Source organism: Lissotriton helveticus, chromosome 3_1 (genome assembly GCF_964261635.1).
Source record: "Lissotriton helveticus chromosome 3_1, aLisHel1.1, whole genome shotgun sequence".
NCBI classification, from domain to species: domain Eukaryota; kingdom Metazoa; phylum Chordata; class Amphibia; order Caudata; family Salamandridae; genus Lissotriton; species Lissotriton helveticus.
The window spans coordinates 803,796,419-803,823,731 of NC_136061.1; the positions used below are offsets into that span (position 1 = coordinate 803,796,419).

Genomic DNA, 27,313 nt, shown 5'->3' on the forward strand with positions numbered 1-27,313 from the left:
ATTTGTGTGACTTACCATCTCCTGCGGCTGCACACGCCCAGGTCCATCGCGGCTCCTCTGCCATTGCGTGGAGGGCGGCTCTTCCCCCACGGCTCTCTGTGCCGGTCGGGTGGAAAGCGGGCGCCATCTTGGGTGAGCCTGAAGGACACGGAGACCAGACTAGGCGGTCTAGTTGTCCGAGGCTCTCCCGCATAAAGTGCACATGTGCCTCCAGAAGCGCAGCGGGCGCGCCGATGGCGCGCCGAAGTTGCGCCAAAGTTAAGCCCGTCTGTGCCCGTCCGCGGCCGACCGGGGCAAGGGGCACACCACTATGCGCGATTTTTAACATACACCTCCGCACAACTGCGCTTGCTCCATAAAAATTGGCCTCTTAACTCTGTAACATTGTCTTATGTTCAAGTCCTTGGCATTGCTTCGCCTATGCCCATCACGCTCGCCCCCTCCCCCCTCCCCACTGCCGCCCTCCTTCTGAACACGAGGTCAGCAGTCAAGCACCAAACCGAAATATTTGATCTCTTAGATTCCAACTCCCCTGACCTATTGTTTTTAACCGAAACATGGTATCACCCTGACTCCCTACAGAGCGTCCCCACTACTTTATGCTCCGAGCTGACCGACTGGAGGAGAGAGCAGGTGGCGGGGTAGCCTTGATTGCCCATAAGGGACTACATTTTCAGATACTCGCCTCGCCTACGATACCAGCAGCTGACTGCCTCGTAGTACGCTCTACTTCTTTTAAGATTCCATTTACTTGTGTATTAATCTACCGGCCACCCCAGCCATCCCCTGGTTTCCTGGTGTGGCGCCGCGGCCAGGGCGACTGACTCCGGAACCTGGGGATCATGGTTCGATCCCCGGCTCCGTCAGCAGATTAGCCCAGCACCATGTGACTCTGGGCAATAGCTTGCTTAATCTTCCCGACGGCCCCCAGCGCCTAGAGAGCCTTACGGGTGATTGTGCGCTTTACAAATGTGGATTATTATTATTATTATTATTATTATTATTATTATTATTATTATTATTATTATTCCTGCCCTCCAGGACTTATTGGCCACCTTAGCAATCAATAGTGCCTCTGTCCTCGTTCTGGGAGACTTTAATTTCTGGCCTTCTGACCCTGCCGAGGACACCATATCCAAAGATTTTACTCAACTGCTACTCAGTCTCAATTTCACCCAGAACACTCACGGTCCTACCCACCTCCGGGGCCATATCCTCGTTCAGATATGGACACTAAATATCCCGATTTCTGCTCCAACTATTTCGCCCTGTCCATGGTCTGATCACTCCCTGCTCGCTTTCTCCTTGGATTTGAGCAAAAAAAAACGCCTTCTTTCCCCAAAAACACCTGGGCAAGGAACTGGAATCGAGTCGACATCCCATCTTTGTGCAACTCGTTAACTGCCACCTACCCGGATCTATTGGGCTCGGCTCCTCATTTCCAGGCCACCACCCTAGATCGCTGGCTAACCAAAGCCTGCGACCTAGTGGCCCCTCTGAAGCGGATTACCATCAACCGCACCCACAATGCCAACAAGTGGTTCAGCCCTGGCCTTAAAGCCAAGAAACTGGAGTTACGACAGGCTGAACGAGCTTGGAGAATAGCATACTGCCCGACCCGGAGGCAACACTATATTACTATTCTTAGTGAATATAAACAAGCCATCTTGGCAGCTAAGACAGAATATTTCTCGGGGCGTATTCTAGCCGCGGGAAAAGCCAGCCACTTGAGATTTTTGCCATCGTCCACGAGTTGGCATCATCGGACAGAACTCTGCCCAAGATTCCCCCCTCTCAGGCCCTATGCGACCCGCTTAACGGGTTTTTCATTGAAAAAATAGTATTAAATCCAATATTCCTTCCCCTTCGCCTACTTTCACTCACCCCCAACTACCTGGCAATAATTTGTCCCTTACCTCCATTCCTGCACTGACTAGAGAATCCCTGCCCCCCTTACTCAGGCGTGTCAAGTCTGGCTCCCCAGCTGACATCTGCCCGGCACGCATTCTCCGTCAGATTTTTTCTGATTGTCCATCTCCTGTCCTCACCCTCCTGAATGATTCCCTCATGCATGGCTCCGTCCCTGCCCCTTTCAAGACCGCTATAATCTTCCCTATACTAAAAAAGCCCGGGGCGGACCCTGCTTCCCCAGCAACCCATCGCCCTATATCCCTTCTCCCTTATCTGGGAAAGGTAGCTGAGTCCCATGTCACCCAGGCCCTCAGCCCCTTCATAGAGGACAGTAACTACCTTGCACCCTGCCAGGCGGGCTTTCGCCCCCGCCATTTCACTGAGAAGGTGGTTATTTCGGTCATGGACCAACTCAGGGAGGGGCTTGATACCAACAGCCCTCAGGCCCTAGTCCTCCTGGATTTGTCTGCCGCTTTTGACACGGTGGACCATTCCATTCTTCTGTCCCGTGTCAAGGCGGCGGGCATAGGGGGACAGATATTGGCCTGGATAGGCTCCTTCCTGTCTGACCGTACCCAGGCTGTCCATCTGGCCGAATTCTCTGCCCCGCCTCGCAGGGTGCAATGCGGCGTCCCTCAGTGCTCCTCTCTTTCTCCCCTCTTATTTAACCTTTACATTTTCCCTCTTATTTTTGCACTGCAACAAATGGAGGTCACAGTTTACAACTACGCTGATGACCTCCAACTTATTTTTAATTTCTCCTCCCCTTCATTAGGTATCACTAGCTTCCAGTCCGTCATGCTGTTTATCCTGGATTGGATGAATGCGAACCACCTTAAACTCAACCCGGATAAAACAGAGCTGGTTCTGACTGGCGGCAGTGGTAACCCTTGGTCTCCCTCATTTTGGCCCCCCTCTCTTGGTCTACCTCCCACTCCTTCTCATTCAGTTAAGACCCTTGGCATCACACTTAATCATCATCTGACACTTCACTCCCACATTAGTTCTGTTGTTTCCTCTTGTTTCTTTACCCTGCGTATTATTAGGAAAATATCCCATTTTTTTTCTCCCTCTGCACTCAAACTGATCCTAATGGCCATGGTCCTATCTAAAATCGACTATGGAAACATTATTTACAATGGTGTCCCCGCCTATGCACTCCATCGCCTTCAGCTGGTGCAGAACCAGGCAGCTCGCCTGGTATATGGCCTATCTAAATCTCACCACTCCTCTCCCCTCCTCATTGTTCTTCATTGGCTTCCTATCAAAAAACGGGCCCTTTTCAAACTTGGATGCCTTACTTTTCAAGCTCGGGCGGGCTCGGCTCCTGCCTTTATCAACTCTGCCATCACCAACTACTGCCCTCCTAGAGATCTACGCTCATCCACTAAATCCCTATTAGTCATTCCCCGCTTCAAGAAACAAAGATCGGGAGGCCAGAAGTTCTCGGTCCTTGCTCCCACCTTTTGGAACACTCTCCCGCCCCCTGTTAGACTTTCTCCCTCCTATATGGAGTTTCGTAAGGCCCTTAAAACTTTTCTGTTCCAGTAAGCCTTCCGTTCCTAGTCCACTGTGCCCTCCCTGCTCAGTAATCCCCCCAGCGCCAAGAAACTGCATAGTGTACGTTCGCTCTACAAATCCCTAAAAATTCAAAATTGAAATTGGAGATTCCTTCAAGTAAGGGGACAGAGCAACAACAAAGTCCTTTCCCTCTCCTAGGCAGCAAAGCAACTACAGGTCAGTCCAGCATCACACAGCAGGGCAGTCCTTCTTCTTCAGTCTTCCAGCTTTCTCCTTGGCAGAGGTTCCTTCTTGTTTCCAGGATGATCTAATTTTCTGTAGTCAGGGGTCCTGTACTTATACCCCTAAAAGAGCCCGGTCTGAACCAGTTTGGGGTGTTCCTTGAGCACTTTGTTTTCCTGGCCTCTCCTTTCCTTTCAGAGAGAGGGGCAGGGTCGTCAGGCGCTCAGCAGGAGGTGGAGCCAGCATTGTGGAAGGCAGGCGCAGCCCTATTCAGGCCCAGGTGCTATCCCCTCCCACCACTCTAGATGAAGATGGAGCTATTCAGCCCAGCGATGGCCCACTCAGACTCTGAGAGCCACCCAGCCCCTGTCACTCATAAACCAGACAGTCAATTCACAAACAGGCCAAGGCACACAGAAAGGTCAGACAAGGGAACAGCAACTTTCTAAAAGTGCTGTTCTCAAACACAGGATTTAAAAACAACCTTTCCTAAAAGTTGTGTTATTAAATTCTGAGTTCAGGGATACCAGACTTTTATGTCCTATCTTGCTCCTATGGGAAGATATGCTGGTAGCCACTGTAGCAAGCCTCCACCATGATAGCCTATGGGGCAAGATAGCCTTACAATAGCGAAAAAGGAAAATGGCTGTAACTCACTGCCAGAGCATGTCACCTGCACAAGTACATGCTCTACCTTTCAGTAACACTGCACCCTACCTAAGGGGGTACCTTGGGCCTCTCATAGGGCTGACCAATGTGTACAGAAAGGGAAGGGTTAGGTCTGGCCAGTGGGGACACTGACCAGGAGGACATGGCAGTTCACAGACTGCACACAGGCACTGTGGTGGCAGGCCTGAGACACCATTTTAGGGCTACTCATGTGGGTGGCACATTTAGTGCTGCAGGCCCACTAGTAGCATTTATCACCAGCCCTGGCACACTTAGTGCACTTTACTATGTACTTCTTGGTGACACAAATATGTCAATCATGGATAATCAATCATAATAACAATTTATACAGGGAGCACTTGCACTTTGACACTGAACAGCAGTGGCAAAGTGCCCAAAGCATCTAAACCAGCAATAACGAAAGCCAGCACAGCATCACAAATACAGGAGGTAGAGGCAAAAAGATAGGGGAAACCACGCCAAATATGCCAGGTCTAACACACACCAACAATATACAACCACCCTACCCACACCCACCAGCACCCCTCACCCACACACCCACATGCACCTTCACCACCAGCACACCCTCAGACACCCCACCACTAAACCTGCATGCACTAACACCAGCACACCCACAGACACCCCACCACCACACCCACATTCACCACCACATCCACATGCATAACAGCCACACCCAGCACTTCAACAGCACACACCTCCCCACACACACATATATTAGATACCAAACCCTGGAAACACAATCGCCCACACTCACCTGAAAAACATACACCTAGGAAGAAGCTCACATCCAATCGTATACCACATACCCCAGACCCATAGGCACCTGCAACCTCAACAGACACAAGCACATCACCCACTGCCACTTCCTCTACCTCCCAAACCCAACCCCTTGCAGAGCATGCTCCCTATTTTCCCCATGAAGATAGTCCTTTTTGCCCTTGCCTTGACCCTTTCCAAACCCCAACCCACCCCTCCCAAACCAAAAAACACCCTACAAACCCAAAACCACCACTCCCAACCACCCCTCCCAATGAGGATCATTTAGGTGTCTTCTCTGTGCCCAGTAAGTGCCCCCTCCTGTGGAGGTTCCCCTTGGCAGCGATTTAGGAGGCAAGCTTAGTGTCACAGCACAATAGTGCACTATACTTCTTTATAATGTAATGGACTGCCATCTGGTTTGGATTTATGTTGAGAGAACAATCTTATTGTTTGACTAAATGTCGAATTTTCTTCTCACCAAGATTGTCCTGGCATTCATTTTCCTTTGCAATTGTTTGATTGCTAGAAATGTTTCTGACTAAAATATGAGGTACATATTGTTATTTACCACAATGGCAGGAAGTACAAAATATTAGTTTATGCCAACTTTGTTAAGTGCATACACTGATTAATATAGTATGTGATGGTCATTTGAATTTTGGTGCATGCATACATCATGATTAGGGACATTTGCACCAACAAACAGATGTTTACATTTGTTTTTTTAAGTGTTACTACAGGTGTGTTTGTTTGAACTTGATTACTGATAAGAATGAACATATATGCAATGCACCCTATAAAATAATGTAACAACTGAAATTGGATACAATACACAACTTGCACTAGACAAGGGGAAATGTTACATGGATTAATATGTTGAATGATTCAAATTTGGGACTGGCATAGATTATGCGAATGTACTGCTACTGGGGACTACTGAGAAAAACCTGAGGCGGCTCCAGGTGCTACAAAACACTGCAGCACGGCTAGTTCTCAGACTCCCCAAAAGAACGGCATCTAAACCCACTCTGTCTGCCCTTCATTGGCTTCCTATAAAAAAAAGGATCCTGTTTAAGGCTCTGTTATTCTGCTACAGGATTACCGTTTCAAAAGCCCCTGATTATCTGAAGGATTTAGCCATCCCCTACCAGCCCACCAGAGCACTTCGCTCCCTGGGCATGGGCCTTCTGAAAGTACCACGCATTAAGAAGGCCAGAATGGGTGGTCGCTCCTTCCGAGTGCTGGCAGCCAATCAGTGGAACATTCTTCCCATCGATATTAGGCTGGCCAAGACCGAAACGGTATTTAGGAAGCTACTAAAAACTCACTTGTTCACCCAGTAGCCTCGGTTACTGCCTGCTCCGTCACTCTCTCCACAGCGCGGGGACACGCCGGGATGGCGTCACCAATGCGCTTTATAAGCCCCTTTATTATTATTATTATTGATGTGACAGGTAATTAATAAGGTAAATGTAACACCCTGTGTGGTGCAATTTCTACATCATGTTACATTTCACTTATTATAATGTGTAATGCATATTTTTTAAGTTGACAATTTTAGAAATGTATTTAAGCACACCTGTATTGCGACTTTTAGAATTTTTAAATGATATCCTTTTTTTGTGCCAATGTCCATTTTGTTTAAGGCAGCTTGTACCAAATTTAGAAATACAATGTAATCATGCAGATGTGTTTCTATAAATTTCTTAAACATCAGCATTACACACATATGCATTGCACAATGGTAGGCTATTGCTTGTAGGAGAGATTTAAAAATGACCAAGTCCATTGTAAATGTTAACAGACTAGTCAAAAACTAACATGTAAAAGTGGAGCTTATTGTGTATTCCGTCCACTGCAGTGTTAATTGTGTTTGTCATCAAGCAACAGCAGCAAAGTCAGGTCCATTTCAGAAAATGAATTGTGAAAGTGAGAAAAGGTGAGTATATCCCTTGCAAACCGCCAACTCAGGTGTGGAGGTTTTACAGCCACAGTCACGTTGGCGGGAAGGCACATTGTGATTGACCTGGTGGTCAAACTGGCTGTCCTCCCTTGGACTGACGTTTTTGCCTACGCACCACCAACGCGGGTGAACATAGTCACATACCTGGCGGAGTCAGCAGCACTCCGATGGTCCATCATCTGTCAAACCACCAGCATCTAAATAGAGAGGGCGGACCGCCTAGTAGATGAACAGAGAATTTGTCAAAAACATGACAGCGGGTCTATTACCACTAGCATCTAAATCATGTCCCAAATTGTGTGGTCCTTGGTAAATCACTGCACCTCACAGTGCATCATGTTTCCTTGTACAGTCAATCTGAGGGCATGTGTAGTAACTCACTTCATGATGTGTTCTATACATGAAGGTCACTAGTACATGGTTTATTAGGAAATAGTATTTCTTCACATTTAACAGTAACCTTGGGAATTTATATTTTGCAAATGGCAAACTGAAATCTTTCATGGTTGACATATGCCAACATTATCAGGTCACAGAAATATTCTTTAATATTTCTAAGTTCATGTTTAGTAATTAATCCTTTTAATAAATGTATTTCAATACAGTGATATCATCTAATGCATTAAACTGATCTTTTTTTTAAAAAAACTATTGAAGAAATACTCTCTCTGACTTTTAAAGAATATTTATCATATTTTTACAATATGTTTGGTGCATAAATTACAATCAAAATATTTTGAGGGCTCAGCTCATGCTCCAGCTGTTAGGGCCATAGTTCAGTTTTCTTCAATCGTGTTCTCTGCACAACCATGTCTTCCTGTGGGAAAAAGCCAATATGCACTCTGAGGCCTCTGTAAGTGGTGAACAGTGCATTATATATCCCCCAAACACAAGCAGAAGCAAACAAAATGCTGCAGGTACAACTGAGACCTTGGACCTGGTGGATGAGACCATGTACTCAGTCCATCTTGCTGAGGTTCTCATGCCGGCATCAGAAAATGATGTTATGGAGGGCCCTAAATCAGGCTATGACATGGGATCATTTACTGATTTAATAACCCGTATGTTCTGTGGCCACGATTGCTTAACCACATGATGGCTCCACCATACACCAATTTCTTTGCAGAAACCCGAACACCAATACGGTAATCCCTGCTTTCTGATGATGTCATTTTTCCTATCCAAAATGGCCACCTAATTATTAATTATTAATAAGCTGGTAACCCCAGACATTTCCAAAAACTAAATCCAGGACAGTACTGAATGGTGTGACGTGCATGGATCACACTCCACTTTCTAACCCAAATAGCCCTGCGGCTGTCACACCCTGGCTAAATCACTGATTTTTCTCACATTTCTAGGAGGAAAACTTTTAAAATCTTTGAGTTCATACACACTTACTACTACCAAACATTCTTACACTTATCCTGATAAAATCTCTGCCCTACTTGTGTGAGTGGGTTTATTGCCCACAACAAAAAGGTGCCAAAATGCAACATGGAAACATCATGCATCATTTTCTTTTAAAATTCACTCATTCTCACATTGTGGATAATAACTGGATCTAATGACAGGCTTGGTTCGCACTCAGGGAAACCTACTGACCCCAATGTGCCATTGCCACCATTCCAAAGTCAGTCTCTGTATGATCATTTCCGTTCCTCCGTGTCACAGAACTCTTGTTCCATTGTGAGGGAATGCCTACATAGGCAGTACGAACGTAGCTGGAACCCTTGACACTGTTGCTGCTACACAATTCATGTTGGTGTCCAAGTGTTAGCATCATTGTCTGTGTCCTTATGTCAGGGTATCCATATCAGTGTCCCTGTGTCAGTAGTCCAATGTCAGTGTGCCCATATAAGTAATAATTGACCAGTACAGAAGTGTTGTGACCCTGCCCAGTGTCTTGGTGCTAGTGTCTGTGTGATGTGTCACTGTTCTGGTCATGTGTTCAAGGGACTTAAACTTATTATGAATATCCTTGTATGAATTAATCAGTTTCACAGTGTCTCATGGCTAGGTTAGGTCCAGGAAGAAACTGCCATTTTACATGCACACATTTCCTAAGTTGCCTTCTTTTCTACACAATGACTTTTGTGACACATTTGCTTGTGTGACAGTGCAGGATTACATTCTATGAATCCACATTGCTTACAAATTCCACTTGGTAAGTACCCTATCATGACAACTTTTGAACATTTAGTGCAAGGCATGAATACACATTGTGCAAATGTTGTTGTTTGTTATTCGTCCATGAGGCAACATGGCTATCACAAGAGAATAAGCAGTGTCAGCCTGACTGAATCCTCAACATGGAAGCATGGATAATTTTATAAGTACAAACACATTTCTGTGTTTGAATCAGAGGAGCACTCTGCTGTCATTGTGAGGTCGTAACTGTTGTTGGAGTCTTAGCCCAGCTGATTCCTCTTTACCTTCTGCATGGATGGATGACCTGCAAACACTTGCCTTTAGGTAATGGGGAGTTAGATCATCCAGCAAGGGATTTTTGGCAGAACACCCCCTCGGCAACTGAGTTAAGGAGCGCATATTAGGAGTACACTATACACCGTACTTATATGCAAGCATATATATATATACTGCTTTTGCACAATGGTGGAATTGGTCATTCTTTTCACTGCTTGATTTGATTTGATTGATTTGATTTGTGGTTTTGTATAGCGCTTGTGTGCCCGTGGGCGTCTTGGCGCTCTAGAAAAGACGTGTTGTCCTAAACTGGTGCCATTGGTTTATAGGGCCTTGAATAGCCATGTTTAACCGCTTTTCTAAATGACATTAGGGAGGTACTGTTTTGATTGCGAGAGGAAGTTGATTACAGTCTTTGGCAGCATGTAACAGGAAGCTTCTTCCTCCCCACCTTGTTTGTTTGAGCCTGGGTACTTGTAGCAATTTTGCCTGGCTGGACCGAAGGTCTCTTATGGGGACGTATAACTTGAGGTGTGTTCTCAGGAACTGAGGTCCAGATCCTTGTAGTACTTTGAATGTTAGACACAGTGATTTGAATCTAATTCGTTTTGGCAAGGGGAGCCAATGTAGTGTGTCTAGATGGTACGAGATGTGCTCTGATCTTGGTATGTTTAGTAACAGTCGTACTGCTGAGTTTTGCAGGCGTTGTAGTTTAGTCAGGTATTGGGCTTGCATCCCAGCATATAATGCATTGCCATAATCAAGTCTTGATAAGGCTAATGTGGTCACCACTGTTTTTCGGGAGTCTATGGGGATGTATGGCAGCAATTTTTTTATCATTTCTAGGATGAACCACATGGTAGATACTAGTTTATTGGTTTGGGCCTCAAAAGTGAGTTTGTTGTCCAGCAAGATGCCCAGATTTTTGACTTTGGCTACCGGTGAAGGGCAGTTGCAGAGATCTGCCGGCCACCATTCAGGGGACCAGATTTCTGTATTTGTTCCTAGTAACATGACTTCACTTTTATCCCCATTTAATTTCAGGCAGTTTTGCTCCATCCATTGGCTTACTAATTTCATGCAATTGTTGAAGTTATTGGCCGTGGCTGAGGTGTCATTTTTTATGGAGACTACGATTTGCGTGTCGTCCGCGTACGACACTGGCAAAAAGCCACAAGCTCTGATGATTTCAGCTAGTGGTGTTACGTATAGGTTAAAAAGCGTTGGGCTTAACGAGGACCCCTGCAGGACCCCACATGGGGATTTGAAGGATTTTGATTTTTTTCCGCCCAGTTACACTGTGAAAGTTCTATTGTCCAGGAATGATGCCAACAGCTTTCTAGCCTCTTGGTGGACTCCTACTGATGTTAGTCGGTCCAGGAGCGTGTCATGGTTCACCGTATCGAAGGCCGCTGATAGATCTAATAATATCAAAGCGGCCTTCCCCCCGGCGTCCAACACGCTCCTGAGCTCTTCTACTGCCATTAGCAAAGCTGTTTCGGTGCCGTGACCTTCACGGAAGCCATACTGTGAGGGGTCTAGTATGTTCGCCTCGGTAATAAATTGGGCAAGTTGTTTGTTTAGCAGTTTCTCCGCTACCTTAGCACCAAAAGGAATTCTCGCTATTGGCCTATAGTTACCAGGTTCTTCCTGATCTAAATTGGGTTTTTTCAGGAGGGGCAGGACTGATGTAGATTTCCAGATGGCTGGATATGTACCGGAGTTCAGTATGAGTTCCAGAAGGTTGATCATTTGCTCACTGTACAGCTCTGGGAACAAGTGAAATATTCTCGGAGGGCATGGATCTGAGTATGCCCCCGATTTGGTTGCCATTACAGTCTGGTGGACGTGCTCCTTCTCAGGTAGGAGGAATTTGAACTCTGGTTTTGTGGGTGTGTTCATAGCTGGATCTTTAGTATGGGCATTTGTGTCCTGTATAGGGGATTGTGGGGTGGCAGATTTAAATGATTCATAGACTCGGGTCACTTTGTCGATAAAAAATTGTCCCAGGGTGTTGCAAAACTCTGTAGTGGCTGGCATATTGGTTTCGGTTTTAACTTTAGCAAGTTGTTTTACCGTTAGAAATAGTTCCTGACTAGAGTTTTTTGCTTCCTCTATTTTCTGGGTAAAATATTGACTTTTTGTGGTAAAGATCATTTTCTTGTATATGTTCAGAGAGGTCTTATATTCCGTTTTGCTATCTGGGCTATAATTTACTCTCCATGTCCTTTCGAATTTCCTGCATATACGCTTCTGAGCCCTAAGGTTTTCTGAGAACCAGGGTTGCGATGGCTGTTTTTTCCTAAAGGTTGCCTTTTTTCTTGGTACTGCTGTTTCTATGGCCGATGTTATCCAGCTAGAAATTTGGTTGGTGGCCGTGTTACATTCCTCAGTTAATATAGGTTTATGTGACGCTAGATGGTCTCGTAATTTTAGGTCGTCTATATTGGACCAATCTAGATATAAAGTAGGTGTATTTTGTATCTGTGCCGACGTAGTTCCTTCTTTATTGTCCAAGGTTAAAGAAAAGATTATGACCTTGTGATCCGACCAAGGGACGGGAAGACAGTCCAGTATTTTAATATGTTTATTGGTGGTAAAGATACCATCCAGAGTGTGTCCTGCTTTGTGTGTGTCCGTGTGGACTAGCTGTTCTAGGCCCAGATTATTTATTGTGTCGGTCATCACTGCTGTCCCAGTATTGTCGCTTTTTTCAAGATGAATGTTAAAATCCCCCAAGATGGTGTAGTCGGTGTATTGCACGCTGGATTCTAAGAAGGGGTTTAGTGAGGATGTCAAGTTAATTTTGGCTTTTGGCGGTCTGTAGATCAGGAGGCCGTTGAAAGTATAGCTTTGAGTTAATTTGATGTGAAAGGACAGCGTTTCGCAGTCCAGGGTGCTGCCTGAGGCGCAACTCTTTATTTTTAAATCATTTCTGGCTATGATAGCCAGGCCCCCCCCTCGTTTCTTTTTCCGATCAGCTCTAGCTAGTGTGTATCCTTCCGGTATAGCCAGTAGTAAGTCTGTGTCGGATGCTTCATCGGCCCAGGTCTCGGTGATGAATATTAAATCCAGACTATTAGCATCTATAAGCTCTGCTGTTTCGGTATTATGTTTAATTAAAGATCGAGCGTTAATGAGCCCTGCTTTAAAGGATTTTGTCTCGCGGGTCATAGGCTGAGGGAGTGGCATCCAATTGCTGCAGTGAGTATATTCAAACTTGATTTGGCATTTGGTGCAATATTTGATTTCGGCTAGAGGGGAGAGCGGATTGCAATGGTGTTTGGGTCTTAGGGATAATAGCTCCCTTGCAGAGTAGCTCTTCCTACCCCTATTATGATTTTTTTGGACAGGGTTTATGGCCCTGGGCCCGGTCCCGGCGCGGACGGGCGCAGACGGGCTTGCCTTTGGCGCGCCCGCTGCGCGCGTCCGCTGCGCGGTCTTGGTTTAGTCATAATATATACCAGGGAAAGTATCAAAGTGTACAGCTTAAGCGCAGCGTGACTCATGTCTCTCGCGTCAGGGGAAAGCTACTGGCCTTAAATATGTTTGCTGGTAATGTATCAGGGGGTGTGTTCTCGCTCAGCCCGGTCCGCCCTCCACTCAATCAGCCTCAGCTGCGGTGGACCGGGGTCGGAGGGGAGGGGTGCGGCGCAGGTAGGGGTCTAAATGAGCTTTCAATCAGCCCAAACAATTGTTAAAAACAGTGAATGTTTTAAAAAGCGGCGATCTTTTCTGCTGACAAACAGTGATTAAAGGGTACAGCTTAAGCGCAGCGTGACTCACGTCTTGTCTCACGTCTTGCTCATACTGCTTATCACATTTATTTGTTTCTGACTATTAATCATTGCAGGACATATATTCTATACAAAGATCACAATGGTTCAATCAATATTCAAATACCCCTTTATGTATTTCTTGTGTTTGTACTAGAGTATGCACAAGTGACTGAGAAAAAGGGATCTAGAGCTGTTTCCATGATTTCACTAGAGAGTCAGGGTTGTCATGTTCTACGGTTGCCGAAACAATTAGTTACCCTTCTAGGTTTAGGCATACTATTACGAGCACAGGGAGCTAGCAGGACTGTCGGCCAACATATCCTGAGGGGGTGTATGGAATCAGTCTAGTACCAGCCCAACATTTATGCTGTCCAAACAAACACACATTTACGACTGAGAAAGTGGAAACTGTACAACAACATCCCCTTGGGTGTGTGCTGTCTGTCAGCATTCTAGTGTTGCTGTCTCCAAGTCAATATCTTCTTGATAGAGCTAGTGCTCTTGAGTTAGTATCCTTTTATCTTTATCCCATTGACAATGGCCCAATGTCAGTGCCCTTTGTATCACATGTGTAGTATGATTGCTGGTGGTGATGTGTCAGAGGTCCTTACCTCGGTACAAGTGCTCCTTTTCCAGTGCCCTTTTGTCAATGTTTGTGAACCATGTCACTGTCACTGTCATTGCATTTCAGTGTCGATGCCCTTTTGGCAGTATTCTAGTGTCTGTGGCACAGTGTCCTTGTGCCAGTATCTGTGACCCAAATCAGTATCCTAGGATCCATATCCTCTGTCAGTATAAACATGCTAGTACATTAGTGTTGCGGATCCCTAGAAATTGTCACTGTGTTAGTGTTGTGTCAGTGTTCAGGTATTGCAGTGTATCGTCCCTATCGTAGAGTCAGCATTCCTGTGTCCCATTGCAAGTGGCCCAGTGAAACAGACCCCAGCCAGAGTCCCAGCATTAAAGTTTGGGCCCCATGGAAGAGCTCCAGTGTCACTGTTACCACGCCAGTACTGGTGCTCCTCTTTCAGTGGTCTGTGTGCTAGTGCACTAGTGGTAGTGTTAATTTGCCTGAGTTAGTATCCTAGTACCAATGTCCATTTCCTACTTCCTCTAGGCCAAAGATAGACGAGCTACCTGGTGATCTAAAGCTTATTCATATTTTTTAAGTGTTTTAAAATGAATGAGTTGGAAACAGACGTGCAATAATGTTTTTGGAAAAGAAAGACAGAGATCATCTTTATATAGGAAGAGTTGGTAAATAAACCATGCATTTCACTTTGGCATTTAATACAGTGAAGTGACTAATAAGTATCTCCCTTGTCGCCCTCATTGTTTTAGATGACCATACAGGATCAGTTTCACCAATCATTTGAAAAATAAAGACATTGTTTGAGATGTGCTTCTTAATGCAGTATAGGTCTTTGATATAAGCTTGTATTCTAAAAGTATTCAGAGGAGAAGGAAGAGTTAACATCAGGTCCATTTTTTCCTGAAAGCAATCTTCATACCTGACCGCCATGCAATCTGAACTTTGTATTTAGAGGGACCAGGCATTAATACAGAGGCTCCCAGCCATGTCATTTCCCCCCTAGGCTAAGGTCCTGAAGCCAACCATTCCCCTCTCTCAGTCGCTCAGCCATGGACCTGAGAGGCGTATTTTGAGTTAAGGGGTGCAGTAGTAGCATTGTAATTCAGCAATGCTCCAACCCTGCCAAATATGTGGTTCCACTGTTCTATTTTGAGCCAGAGGATGTGCAAAAATTACACCAGCAGAACCTCTTGTCCCCATTGGTCTCAGCTCAGGGTCAGTCCTGGTTCTATTCCGATGTACCCATAATACCATATTTACTTGCAATATAAACTAGTTTGGGTGATTCTATCATCTAAATATGGATGATACCAAAATATGTCTCATTTCTAACGTTTAACCATGCTCTCCATACATCACTTCGAACTCTCTACCAGCAACCTTTTACTGGTTGGCTATCCACTCTGTCATGTTTACATGTCCAAATTAGAAATAATGTGCATTCCCACCTCCCTCTGCCTAATCCACTCTCTTAATCCCCTGAAAACTCTGATCCTAACACCATCGAAAAAAACTCACTACGTTTATTAACATCATTATATGGTTCAAATCATTGTAATTGAAACAATCATTGCAGTTCTGTGACAAGGTTTAAATGTATGCAAAATCTGCAAGATATTCCATTGGATGTAGTTAAGATAACCACAATAACTTTATGCAAACCTGGTTATTGCAAGAGCAATGGTTAGTCTGTACTTTTCCTCTTATACCCCAAAGGACAAGTTTCTACTCCAATGTTAGAACCTTCTTTAAACTCCCTGTGATAATCACTATAGTGCCCTTTATCTGCATGCAGAATGGGTGGCTAAATGCAAAGCACGGGGACTGTTCAGTTTGTCCACCCTAGTATGGGAGACTCTGGTGAATACCTAAATGTAATTAGGAGTTAGGGATTAAAGCTTAGTCGCTTTAGTAATAGTTTGTCAATGTGGGATAGGAAAGATTAATTTTATGATTCTACTCAAACCACTCAAAACATTCTGATCGAAAGAGTCAATAGAAGTAACGTCACACAAATAATATGTACAAGCTGTGTGACTGTATGTTTTTAATTTTCTACATACAGAGTTAAATATTTTCTGTGTCAGCCATTTTGCACAACTGGAACTAAAGACTTTTCTGTGAGGCTATCTGCTTTTGATCAATGTTCACTTTAGCATTTTTCTCTCAATTATATATCCTAATAACCATGCAAAACGATTAAAACTATTAAGTGACATTCATTATTGTATACAGTCAACATAATAATCCTTCATCTCTACCAGAACATGTACCTTCCCTACACTAGCATATCTTTTCGCACATATCAGCTTGTTGCTCTAGCTCTGCCTATACCCAAGAACCTACAAAATTACTAATGCTCTAAAATTGCTTCCCCTTTCCATTCATTAACTCATTTTTTGCTCGATAATTTTCCTTTTTCATTTTCTTGTCTTTCATGCCTACTTTCCTGGTGTTTTCTTGTGTAATTTCTTCAAGCCGTTTGTGGAAAAGGATATGCCTCATTTTTATATGTGCAAAAAACAACAAGTGATGGACTGAATGCGGATCAATGTCACACACTCCCCCAGTCAAAAGATCTGGGCCCAAATCCATCGTTTTTTTGCGCTCCACACCACCCTGGGTCAGATAATGGCTTTATGCAAATCAGCTCTGACCCTGTTGCCCCATGGGAACAGTCCAGTCCGAACTACAACAGCCATATCTTTCCCAGACCGGAATCAAGCATCCGAGGACCGGACCGGTTTCGAGGTAACACCTCTCTTCAGCCCGGCTAGCTTGACTCCAAGTGGTGTGGAGTGCCTGGGACCCACGTCTGGGCATCCCCAGCGCACTTAGGGCGGCAATTGCAAAAAACAACAAGTGATGGACTGAATGCGGATCAATGTCACACACTCCCCCAGTCAAAAGATCTGGGCCCAAATCCATCGTTTTTTTGCACTCCACACCACCCTGGGTCAGATAATGGCTTTATGCAAATCAGCTCTGACCCTGTTGCCCCATGGGAACAGTCCAGTCCGAACTACAACAGCCATATCTTTCCCAGACCGGAATCAAGCATCCGAGGACCGGACCGGTTTCGAGGTAACACCTCTCTTCAGCCCGGCTAGCTTGACTCCAAGTGGTGTGGAGTGCCTGGGACCCACGTCTGGGCATCCCCAGCGCACTTAGGGCGGCAATTGCAAAAAACAACAAGTGATGGACTGAATGCGGATCAATGTCACACACTCCCCCAGTCAAAAGATCTGGGCCCAAATCCATCGTTTTTTTGCACTCCACACCACCCTGGGTCAGATAATGGCTTTATGCAAATCAGCTCTGACCCTGTTGCCCCATGGGAACAGTCCAGTCCGAACTACAACAGCCATATCTTTCCCAGACCGGAATCAAGCATCCGAGGACCGGACCGGTTTCGAGGTAACACCTCTCTTCAGCCCGGCTAGCTTGACTCCAAGTGGTGTGGAGTGCCTGGGACCCACGTCTGGGCATCCCCAGCGCACTTAGGGCGGCAATTGCAAAAAACAACGAGTGATGGACTGAATGCGGATCAATGTCACACACTCCCCCAGTCAAAAGATCTGGGCCCAAATCCATCGTTTTTTTGCACTCCACACCACCCTGGGTCAGATAATGGCTTTATGCAAATCAGCTCTGACCCTGTTGCCCCATGGGAACAGTCCAGTCCGAACTACAACAGCCATATCTTTCCCAGACCGGAATCAAGCATCCGAGGACCGGACCGGTTTCGAGGTAACACCTCTCTTCAGCCCGGCTAGCTTGACTCCAAGTGGTGTGGAGTGCCTGGGACCCACGTCTGGGCATCCCCAGCGCACTTAGGGCGGCAATTGCAAAAAACAACAAGTGATGGACTGAATGCGGATCAATGTCACACACTCCCCCAGTCAAAAGATCTGGGCCCAAATCCATCGTTTTTTTGCACTCCACACCACCCTGGGTCAGATAATGGCTTTATGCAAATCAGCTCTGACCCTGTTGCCCCATGGGAACAGTCCAGTCCGAACTACAACAGCCATATCTTTCCCAGACCGGAATCAAGCATCCGAGGACCGGACCGGTTTCGAGGTAACACCTCTCTTCAGCCCGGCGAGCTTGACTCCAAAAAAACGATGGATTTGGGCCCAGATCTTTTGACTGGGGGAGTGTGTGACATTGATCCACATTCAGTCCATCACTTGTTGTTTTTTGCAATTGCCGCCCTAAGTGCGCTGGGGATGCCCAGACGTGGGTCCCAGGCACTCCACACCACTTGGAGTCAAGCTAGCCGGGCTGAAGAGAGGTGTTACCTCGAAACCGGTCCGGTCCTCGAATGCTTGATTCCGGTCTGGGAAAGATATGGCTGTTGTAGTTCGGACTGGACTGTTCCCATGGGGCAACAGGGTCAGAGCTGATTTGCATAAAGCCATTATCTGACCCAGGGTGGTGTGGAGTGCAAAAAAACGATGGATTTGGGCCCAGATCTTTTGACTGGGGGAGTGTGTGACATTGATCCACATTCAGTCCATCACTTGTTGTTTTTTGCAATTGCCGCCCTAAGTGCGCTGGGGATGCCCAGACGTGGGTCCCAGGCACTCCACACCACTTGGAGTCAAGCTAGCCGGGCTGAAGAGAGGTGTTACTTCGAAACCGGTCCGGTCCTGGGATGCTTGATTCCGGTCTGGGAAAGATATGGCTGTTGTAGTTCGGACTGGACTGTTCCCATGGGGCAACAGGGTCAGAGCTGATTTGCATAAAGCCATTATCTGACCCAGGGTGGTGTGGAGTGCAAAAAAACGATGGATTTGGGCCCAGATCTTTTGACTGGGGGAGTGTGTGACATTGATCCACATTCAGTCCATCACTTGTTGTTTTTTGCAATTGCCGCCCTAAGTGCGCTGGGGATGCCCAGACGTGGGTCCCAGGCACTCCACACCACTTGGAGTCAAGCTAGCCGGGCTGAAGAGAGGTGTTACCTCGAAACCGGTCCGGTCCTCGGATGCTTGATTCCGGTCTGGGAAAGATATGGCTGTTGTAGTTCGGACTGGACTGTTCCCATGGGGCAACAGGGTCAGAGCTGATTTGCATAAAGCCATTATCTGACCCAGGGTGGTGTGGAGTGCAAAAAAACGATGGATTTGGGCCCAGATCTTTTGACTGGGGGAGTGTGTGACATTGATCCACATTCAGTCCATCACTTGTTGTTTTTTGCAATTGCCGCCCTAAGTGCGCTGGGGATGCCCAGACGTGGGTCCCAGGCACTCCACACCACTTGGAGTCAAGCTAGCCGGGCTGAAGAGAGGTGTTACCTCGAAACCGGTCCTGTCCTCGGATGCTTGATTCCGGTCTGGGAAAGATATGGCTGTTGTAGTTCGGACTGGACTGTTCCCATGGGGCAACAGGGTCAGAGCTGATTTGCATAAAGCCATTATCTGACCCAGGGTGGTGTGGAGTGCAAAAAAACGATGGATTTGGGCCCAGATCTTTTGACTGGGGGAGTGTGTGACATTGATCCACATTCAGTCCATCACTTGTTGTTTTTTGCAATTGCCGCCCTAAGTGCGCTGGGGATGCCCAGACGTGGGTCCCAGGCACTCCACACCACTTGGAGTCAAGCTAGCCGGGCTGAAGAGAGGTGTTACCTCGAAACCGGTCCGGTCCTCGGATGCTTGATTCCGGTCTGGGTAAGATATGGCTGTTGTAGTTCGGACTGGACTGTTCCCATGGGGCAACAGGGTCAGAGCTGATTTGCATAAAGCCATTATCTGACCCAGGGTGGTGTGGAGTGCAAAAAAACGATGGATTTGGGCCCAGATCTTTTGACTGGGGGAGTGTGTGACATTGATCCACATTCAGTCCATCACTTGTTGTTTTTTGCAATTGCCGCCCTAAGTGCGCTGGGGATGCCCAGACGTGGGTCCCAGGCACTCCACACCACTTGGAGTCAAGCTAGCCGGGCTGAAGAGAGGTGTTACCTCGAAACCGGTCCGGTCCTCGGATGCTTGATTCCGGTCTGGGAAAGATATGGCTGTTGTAGTTCGGACTGGACTGTTCCCATGGGGCAACAGGGTCAGAGCTGATTTGCATAAAGCCATTATCTGACCCAGGGTGGTGTGGAGTGCAAAAAAACGATGGATTTGGGCCCAGATCTTTTGACTGGGGGAGTGTGTGACATTGATCCACATTCAGTCCATCACTTGTTGTTTTTTGCAATTGCCGCCCTAAGTGCGCTGGGGATGCCCAGACGTGGGTCCCAGGCACTCCACACCACTTGGAGTCAAGCTAGCCGGGCTGAAGAGAGGTGTTACCTCGAAACCGGTCCGGTCCTCGGATGCTTGATTCCGGTCTGGGAAAGATATGGCTGTTGTAGTTCGGACTGGACTGTTCCCATGGGGCAACAGGGTCAGAGCTGATTTGCATAAAGCCATTATCTGACCCAGGGTGGTGTGGAGTGCAAAAAAACGATGGATTTGGGCCCAGATCTTTTGACTGGGGGAGTGTGTGACATTGATCCACATTCAGTCCATCACTTGTTGTTTTTTGCAATTGCCGCCCTAAGTGCGCTGGGGATGCCCAGACGTGGGTCCCAGGCACTCCACACCACTTGGAGTCAAGCTAGCCGGGCTGAAGAGAGGTGTTACCTCGAAACCGGTCCGGTCCTCGGATGCTTGATTCCGGTCTGGGAAAGATATGGCTGTTGTAGTTCGGACTGGACTGTTCCCATGGGGCAACAGGGTCAGAGCTGATTTGCATAAAGCCATTATCTGACCCAGGGTGGTGTGGAGTGCAAAAAAACGATGGATTTGGGCCCAGATCTTTTGACTGGGGGAGTGTGTGACATTGATCCACATTCAGTCCATCACTTGTTGTTTTTTGCAATTGCCGCCCTAAGTGCGCTGGGGATGCCCAGACGTGGGTCCCAGGCACTCCACACCACTTGGAGTCAAGCTAGCCGGGCTGAAGAGAGGTGTTACCTCGAAACCGGTCCGGTCCTCGGATGCTTGATTCCGGTCTGGGAAAGATATGGCTGTTGTAGTTCGGACTGGACTGTTCCCATGGGGCAACAGGGTCAGAGCTGATTTGCATAAAGCCATTATCTGACCCAGGGTGGTGTGGAGTGCAAAAAAACGATGGATTTGGGCCCAGATCTTTTGACTGGGGGAGTGTGTGACATTGATCCACATTCAGTCCATCACTTGTTGTTTTTTGCAATTGCCGCCCTAAGTGCGCTGGGGATGCCCAGACGTGGGTCCCAGGCACTCCACACCACTTGGAGTCAAGCTAGCCGGGCTGAAGAGAGGTGTTACCTCGAAACCGGTCCGGTCCTCGGATGCTTGATTCCGGTCTGGGAAAGATATGGCTGTTGTAGTTCGGACTGGACTGTTCCCATGGGGCAACAGGGTCAGAGCTGATTTGCATAAAGCCATTATCTGACCCAGGGTGGTGTGGAGTGCAAAAAAACGATGGATTTGGGCCCAGATCTTTTGACTGGGGGAGTGTGTGACATTGATCCACATTCAGTCCATCACTTGTTGTTTTTTTCATTTTTATATGTAGCATACTGGAGGTTCACCAGCCTGGAGTTTTCATGATAGTGTTCTTCATTTTATATTTTCTACGAAATGAGGTACAGCTGTTAGTTGATTACGTTATAACTTATATACAAAACGTTTTTAATTATTAAAGCAGCTCTTTATTGCACTGTTATTGGTTTCAGGCAATTAAAATGTTGCGTGACCCAGATGATTAACGAGAAATGCATGGTATAGTCATGAGCTTCTTTTAATGGAGTGTCTTACCCCACATATTTCAATTTCCAATCACTTCCTTGACAATGTAATTTTCAGAAGAGATGAAAACAATTATAAAATGCGATTTGACTGTGAAAAGGAATCAATATGTTACCTGAGTTCCACGTCCACCGCCGTTTCTTTTTCAGGACTGTACAAACGGTAAAAGAACATTCAAAATAAGTTGCAATATTTCAATAATGTTATAGCAAGTAAATACGTGGCAAATCAAGAACAGTTAGTGTTCAGTAGAAATGGAACAATCCACATTACCATAAAATCCTATTTGCGCAGATGGCTGCTAAATTTATTTTTATTGTACAAATAGAACTATAAATGTATAAAAACGCAATGCTCTGATCACTACCATATTACGATTTCTATCACCTGTCACCGAAATGGAGTCAGCCACTCTTTCTGTACTTCCATCTACTGTTCATGAAAAGGAAGCATTAAAATGACATAATCAACATATTTCAGTAGCAGTTTAACAAATGTATCTCGTCAGAAGCCTGGTTGGTGAGTTTTATTCATATCTGTCAATTGCACATGTACACCATCTGTTTCTGACATTATTTGCCCGTTATGGATATTTGGCACATGTATGAAAGGTAAATTCAGTCATAAATCTATGTTTACAGTTGAATTTATCTTTAAGAACTGGACCCTCTCTGGTTTTGCATAAATATTATTTGCATCTACCAATGATGTCGAAAGTTAGCTGGTTTTTGGTCCCATGTGATAATCTTACTTAGCTTTGTGCTATACTGCCATGATGCATTTAGGGTTCACACATCTATTTTACTCCACCATGGCTCTAGAGCAACTTATATTTGGCCTGGAGCATTGGTTCTTAAACTCTGGTCTGGGGAGCCCCTGGGGGTCCGCGAAGCCTATTCAGGGCATCCACAACTGCTTAGAAAATGAAATAATATTAACAGATTAATAAATTGTATATAAATAAAGAATATAAAAAGAAGCAAAAAGTAAAATTGCTAATTTTCAAATGTTCTGTGAAAGTGAAGGAATTTGAAAGTGGAGACTGTGGCCTTACGAGAAAGTGACTCAGCGTGGTGCCGAAAGCCATTTTGCTGGGCTGCACCTAGTCAGTTTCAAAGCACATGGATGTGTCATATCTACAACGATATGATGGATCCTTGTGCTCTCCCCAGTGCTGGTGCACAATTGGCTGCAATACACTGACGGAGGCACCCATGCACCATGGTGCAAGGGTGCATGCATTGCGGGATGATTGTTTTCCTACAGGATTGGTGTTTTCCTCTTTCTATGTGGGCTGCAGATTGCAAACATTTCTCCTTTTTATGCCTCCTTATGCCTCTCTTGGGAGGCCTAGCATTCTGACACATTCCCAGGTTTACGATGTGGCAGAATCCATGGATGTTGCGTGGGAACACACAGCAACACCCGTGGAACACCCGGCTTAGACCGGAGTTCCAGCTTCCAGTAATGACTCAGTGGGAGGGTCTCCGGATCACGATAGTAATTCCAGTGGGAGACCCAGGGTTCCACTAATGATTAATGGGAAATCCACAGAAGTCAAAAGGACAAGAAACACTTGCCTAGAACATCAGAGAGGCAAAACAGATGACTTTGGTTCCTTTACTGAATATATGCTCTGGAGGGTGATGCCTATAACATTAAACTGATGATGCCACCTGGAAAGGCACAAAACATTCATTTTCAACGTGAGCAGATCATAATGCTCCATGCATCTCCATAGGTGCAACCCTGCAAACACAGTGTATATGTTCAAAAGTTCAGTAGTTCTGGGAAGTTAACAATCTGGCCGGTGACAAAACAGTACATTATTTTGAAGCCAGGAGGTGGGTTTTTCCAGTCAGTAACCATATTGGTCCTGGTTCATATCATGCTGCGTGAAGTATTTTATGCGCTTCCTTTGCCCTGCCTCAAATGGCTGCCTGCCGAATGGATGACATGTTTGTGCATGAAGTGAGGAGATACACTTAGTCCGGCACTGGGAGAGAAAACCCCCGCTTTTGCATTTGGTGTTCGACATAGTGAGCAATACTAGTTCCTCACACTTTTCACTAACTCGTGCATAGTAATAATCAAACTAAAACATACCTGACATCTTCTCCAGTTTCGCTGTCCGGAACAGTGCTGCATGAGGAAAAGAACACCAGAAATCGTTTACTTACCCAAATGTGGCACCCTGCTACTGAATCATTTCATATATCTTGGACAGATGTCTGTGTCACCTGTCAAGCAGTGTGTTAACAGCCAAGTCATATTACTCTATATAAAAGATGAAAATAGAAAACGTAAACTAGAACTATGTGTCCTCGCGATAACTAAAGATCACAGCGCACTTGTTTGGCCCTAAATGGTATTTGTCACAGAAGCAAGGCGTCCGAAAACAACATCTGCTCCCTCAACAGCAGATGTACCTGTAAAGCTTAAGATAACAAAAATAGCAGCTGTACGCTCTGTGTCTGCTGCACTTTTTCCCTCTTAGTCAGCCCATTAGAGCATGAGAGTGTGATGTCTGAAGCTGATGGTGTTTGCAAAGAGTACACATAAGCACAAGGGCCAAGTGATGCATGTGTCTTGCAGTAACTAAGCCTTAGGATTCGCCTGCAAGTAGGTATTCTTGAAAGTTTCTGAAGCAAATAAATGCCACGTTTCCGAATTTCTGACACATTTACTACAGTACAGTACAGCGCTCATGCAAAGTTACAATTTTTTTTAGAAAAAAGATCATTGTTCTCTTTTTACCTGCTTCATTGTAACATATTTGTTGTTTGCCACCTGTCTGGTCCCCTTTTTTGTGATGTACAGTTTTGTAAGCCAGCAAATATTTATCTGAGCGTGTCTATGTAATTATTTATAATGAATTTGTGATATTCTTCTAAAGAATTTTTTGATTCATCTGATTTATGGTTTTCCCTCCCTCCTTTTTTCTCCCCCCCTTTTTTTCCTTTTTCCCTTTCTCTCCTTTTTTCTGTAACTGTGAAATTTGTTTACAGTAACCTAGGTGTTAATAGATTACAACTGCTATCTATTAATTGTCTCCTGAACTGTTGTTAGGAATATATATTGACTGCCCCTGGTTCAGGTTGGTGGGTTGCCTTGTAGTTGTTCGTAAAACATAGGAACAGCATTTTGTTTGAAATCCATGTGTTTCAAAAATGCAAGGGTATTTTGCATGAATTAATCACAATATATTAAGTAGGAAGATTTATAAAAAAATATATAAATATTAACCAGGCCCACAGATTATAAATCACCAGGTATGAAACATATCTACTTTAAGCAATACTTTCCTTATACAACAATGTTATTTAAGGGAGATGTGTTCAAGAGTTGTCAACCTTGCTGTCCTAGCTAAAAGTTACAGGTAAGCCCTAATTTAATGACACTATCTCTATAAAAAGTGCATTTTGATAAAGGATCTGGCCAGTGTTTCGATTGTTCAATAAAAAGTATTACTAACTGCAACAAAGCGGTATATTATTGGCTTTCATTGAGATTGCTCACTGCACACCATAAAGAGAGCTGTGGCGTAGCTAGACCTTTGGCCACCCGTGGCAGTCCCTGCATTTGCCATTCCACAACCGCCGCAAGTAAGAGGGTGAGCGGGGGGTGCTGGCAATCCCTCCGTTTACCACCCCAGGACGGCTGCAGGCAAGAGCAGGGGTGCCGACCCCAAAACCTGGGGCGGGCCGCCCTCCGCTCTCCCCTTGCTATGCTGATGACGGACTTCGCATCTTAGCTCCTTGGAACTCATACAAAGCCCGACTGCGCACTGCATTCCTGATGCCGGGCCTCACATTGCAAGACCTTCGATGCGATCCTTGATAATGACTCAACAGAACCTCACACCACAGACTAATCTCATCTGGGAACTGAGGCATCGCAATGGCTGCAAGATGCATATTTAACGCTGATCCACCCAATGCTCCACAACCCAGGATTTAAGGTACTCTGTTCAGTGGGCCTAACTGGTTGCCTGTAGTCGGCCCATGTTCCATTGCAGTTGGTCTGAACTTGTAACTCTGTCCTGGTGTGGTGTAACCAGAGTAGACGGTATATGCCTTTAGGTGCTATTTTCTCTAGAAATGTTAAAATTCAATATCCCTGGTTCTCCTTATTGGATTTGAGTTGTTTTAGTCTTGTTCTATTTAATAAATTTAGCCATATGCTTCTAATCATGTAGTGGACTCCTTTTGTTGTGTGTTTTCACTGTGTTACTGTTTGAAGTGTTGCACAAATACTTTACACATTGCTACTAAGTTCAGCCTGACTGCTATGTGCCAAGCTAACAGTAGGTTGAGCACAGGTTGCTTTTGGGGTTGCTTGTGCCATGACACGGATTGTGGTTACTGCTTGACTCGGGTTCACACTCCAGTCAACCAACAACCAAAGTTCTGACATTGAGTGGCAACATTAGTGGTAACAACAGATGCCAAATTTCTGGGTTGGTTAGTTACCCTGGCTCCAAATTCCATACAGGTTGTTGGTTGCTTCTGGAGAGCTGAAGGCCCTCCAACTGGAAGGGACTATTAGCACCTAAACATATTTCTTTCTACCTTAGTCTAAAGGAAGGTTGTGTTAGTCCCCTCCTACAACATTGTGTCAATTTCCAATATCAACTGTTAGAAGACAATATCTCCATCACTTGATCTGCTGAGTTCCAACAGGATTGCTGAGGAGGTACAACTTCTACCATCTGCAACAGGTGTTCATATTTAGGGCTTCTTTATGATTCCCTCCCATAAACTCAGCCAAATATCAAAACCTTACCATGCATTCTCAGATAGTTAAGTTGGTTTTCGAAAGCTTTAGGACTCAAATACTGTGCTTGTTTGCCTCCAGGGAGAATGTGGTTCAAACATAATTTCTCCGTTATTGGGAGATGACAGTCTAGAGATAGCCTCTTTCTTCTCGATAGCCTCAGGATACTTTATACATGCCTCCCTCTCTCAGTCCTACTCATTCTATAATTACTAGCGAAAGTTAGGAGAATATCAATGTTAGTGATTGGAGTAGTTCTGCTCTGGCCCAAAAGAGCTTGGTTCCCCTCCTGCCGGCCCATTCACCTTGGACACTGCCTCTTCTTACTTACCTGTTACAATTGCAGAAATGCTTATATCCGTACATTAGTTAGGAGGTTGCAAGGGTGAAGCTCCAAAGGCAAAGTCTTCCCAATCTCCTAGCTCAAGACATTAACATTTCTAAAGGCTTCCCAAAACCTCAAAACATATTCCAAACATTGAACAGTTTTTAAAACAAGCATTTGCAATGCAATCGGCCTCGCGTTTAGGCCCTTATATGTATTTAGCTATGCGCACATTAGCCTAGGTGCTGAAACATCTACTGTTTTTTAACATTGAGGTAAAGTAAGCACCATACTGTGTGACACACCAGGTATGGGAACACATGGAGAGAAATATTGCCTTTCAGTGGGAAATGGTATAGTCCAAAGCTCTGTTTTGAATGTAAAATCAGGGCCTTCAGTGGTCATATGACTGAAAATACAAGATTTGAAAAAAATATTATTGTCTACCAGTGCTCTTGGAAGATTATTTCTATGTGTTGGAATCTAGAGAATGCTGAAGGGATTCTGGTATTTTACTGACCTCTGCTGGTCGTTTTCTATCAAGAAAGTTAAATAGAGGCAGTG

At 45.4% G+C, this 27,313-nt stretch overlaps 1 protein-coding gene across 3 annotated transcripts in view; it reads right to left on the reverse strand.

Moving 5' to 3' along the window:
- Positions 1-27,313, reverse strand: part of ABCC8 (ATP binding cassette subfamily C member 8) — a 1,340,683-nt gene that overhangs the window by 645,058 nt on the left and 668,312 nt on the right. For all 3 annotated transcript variants that reach the window (XM_078681060.1, XM_078681061.1, XM_078681059.1), the window contains 2 exons: positions 23,755-23,790; positions 21,764-21,799 (listed from right to left, as the gene is read on the reverse strand). In XM_078681060.1, coding sequence (XP_078537186.1) covers positions 21,764-21,799; positions 23,755-23,790 — 72 coding nt within the window. The remainder of the gene's footprint in view (positions 1-21,763; positions 21,800-23,754; positions 23,791-27,313) is intronic.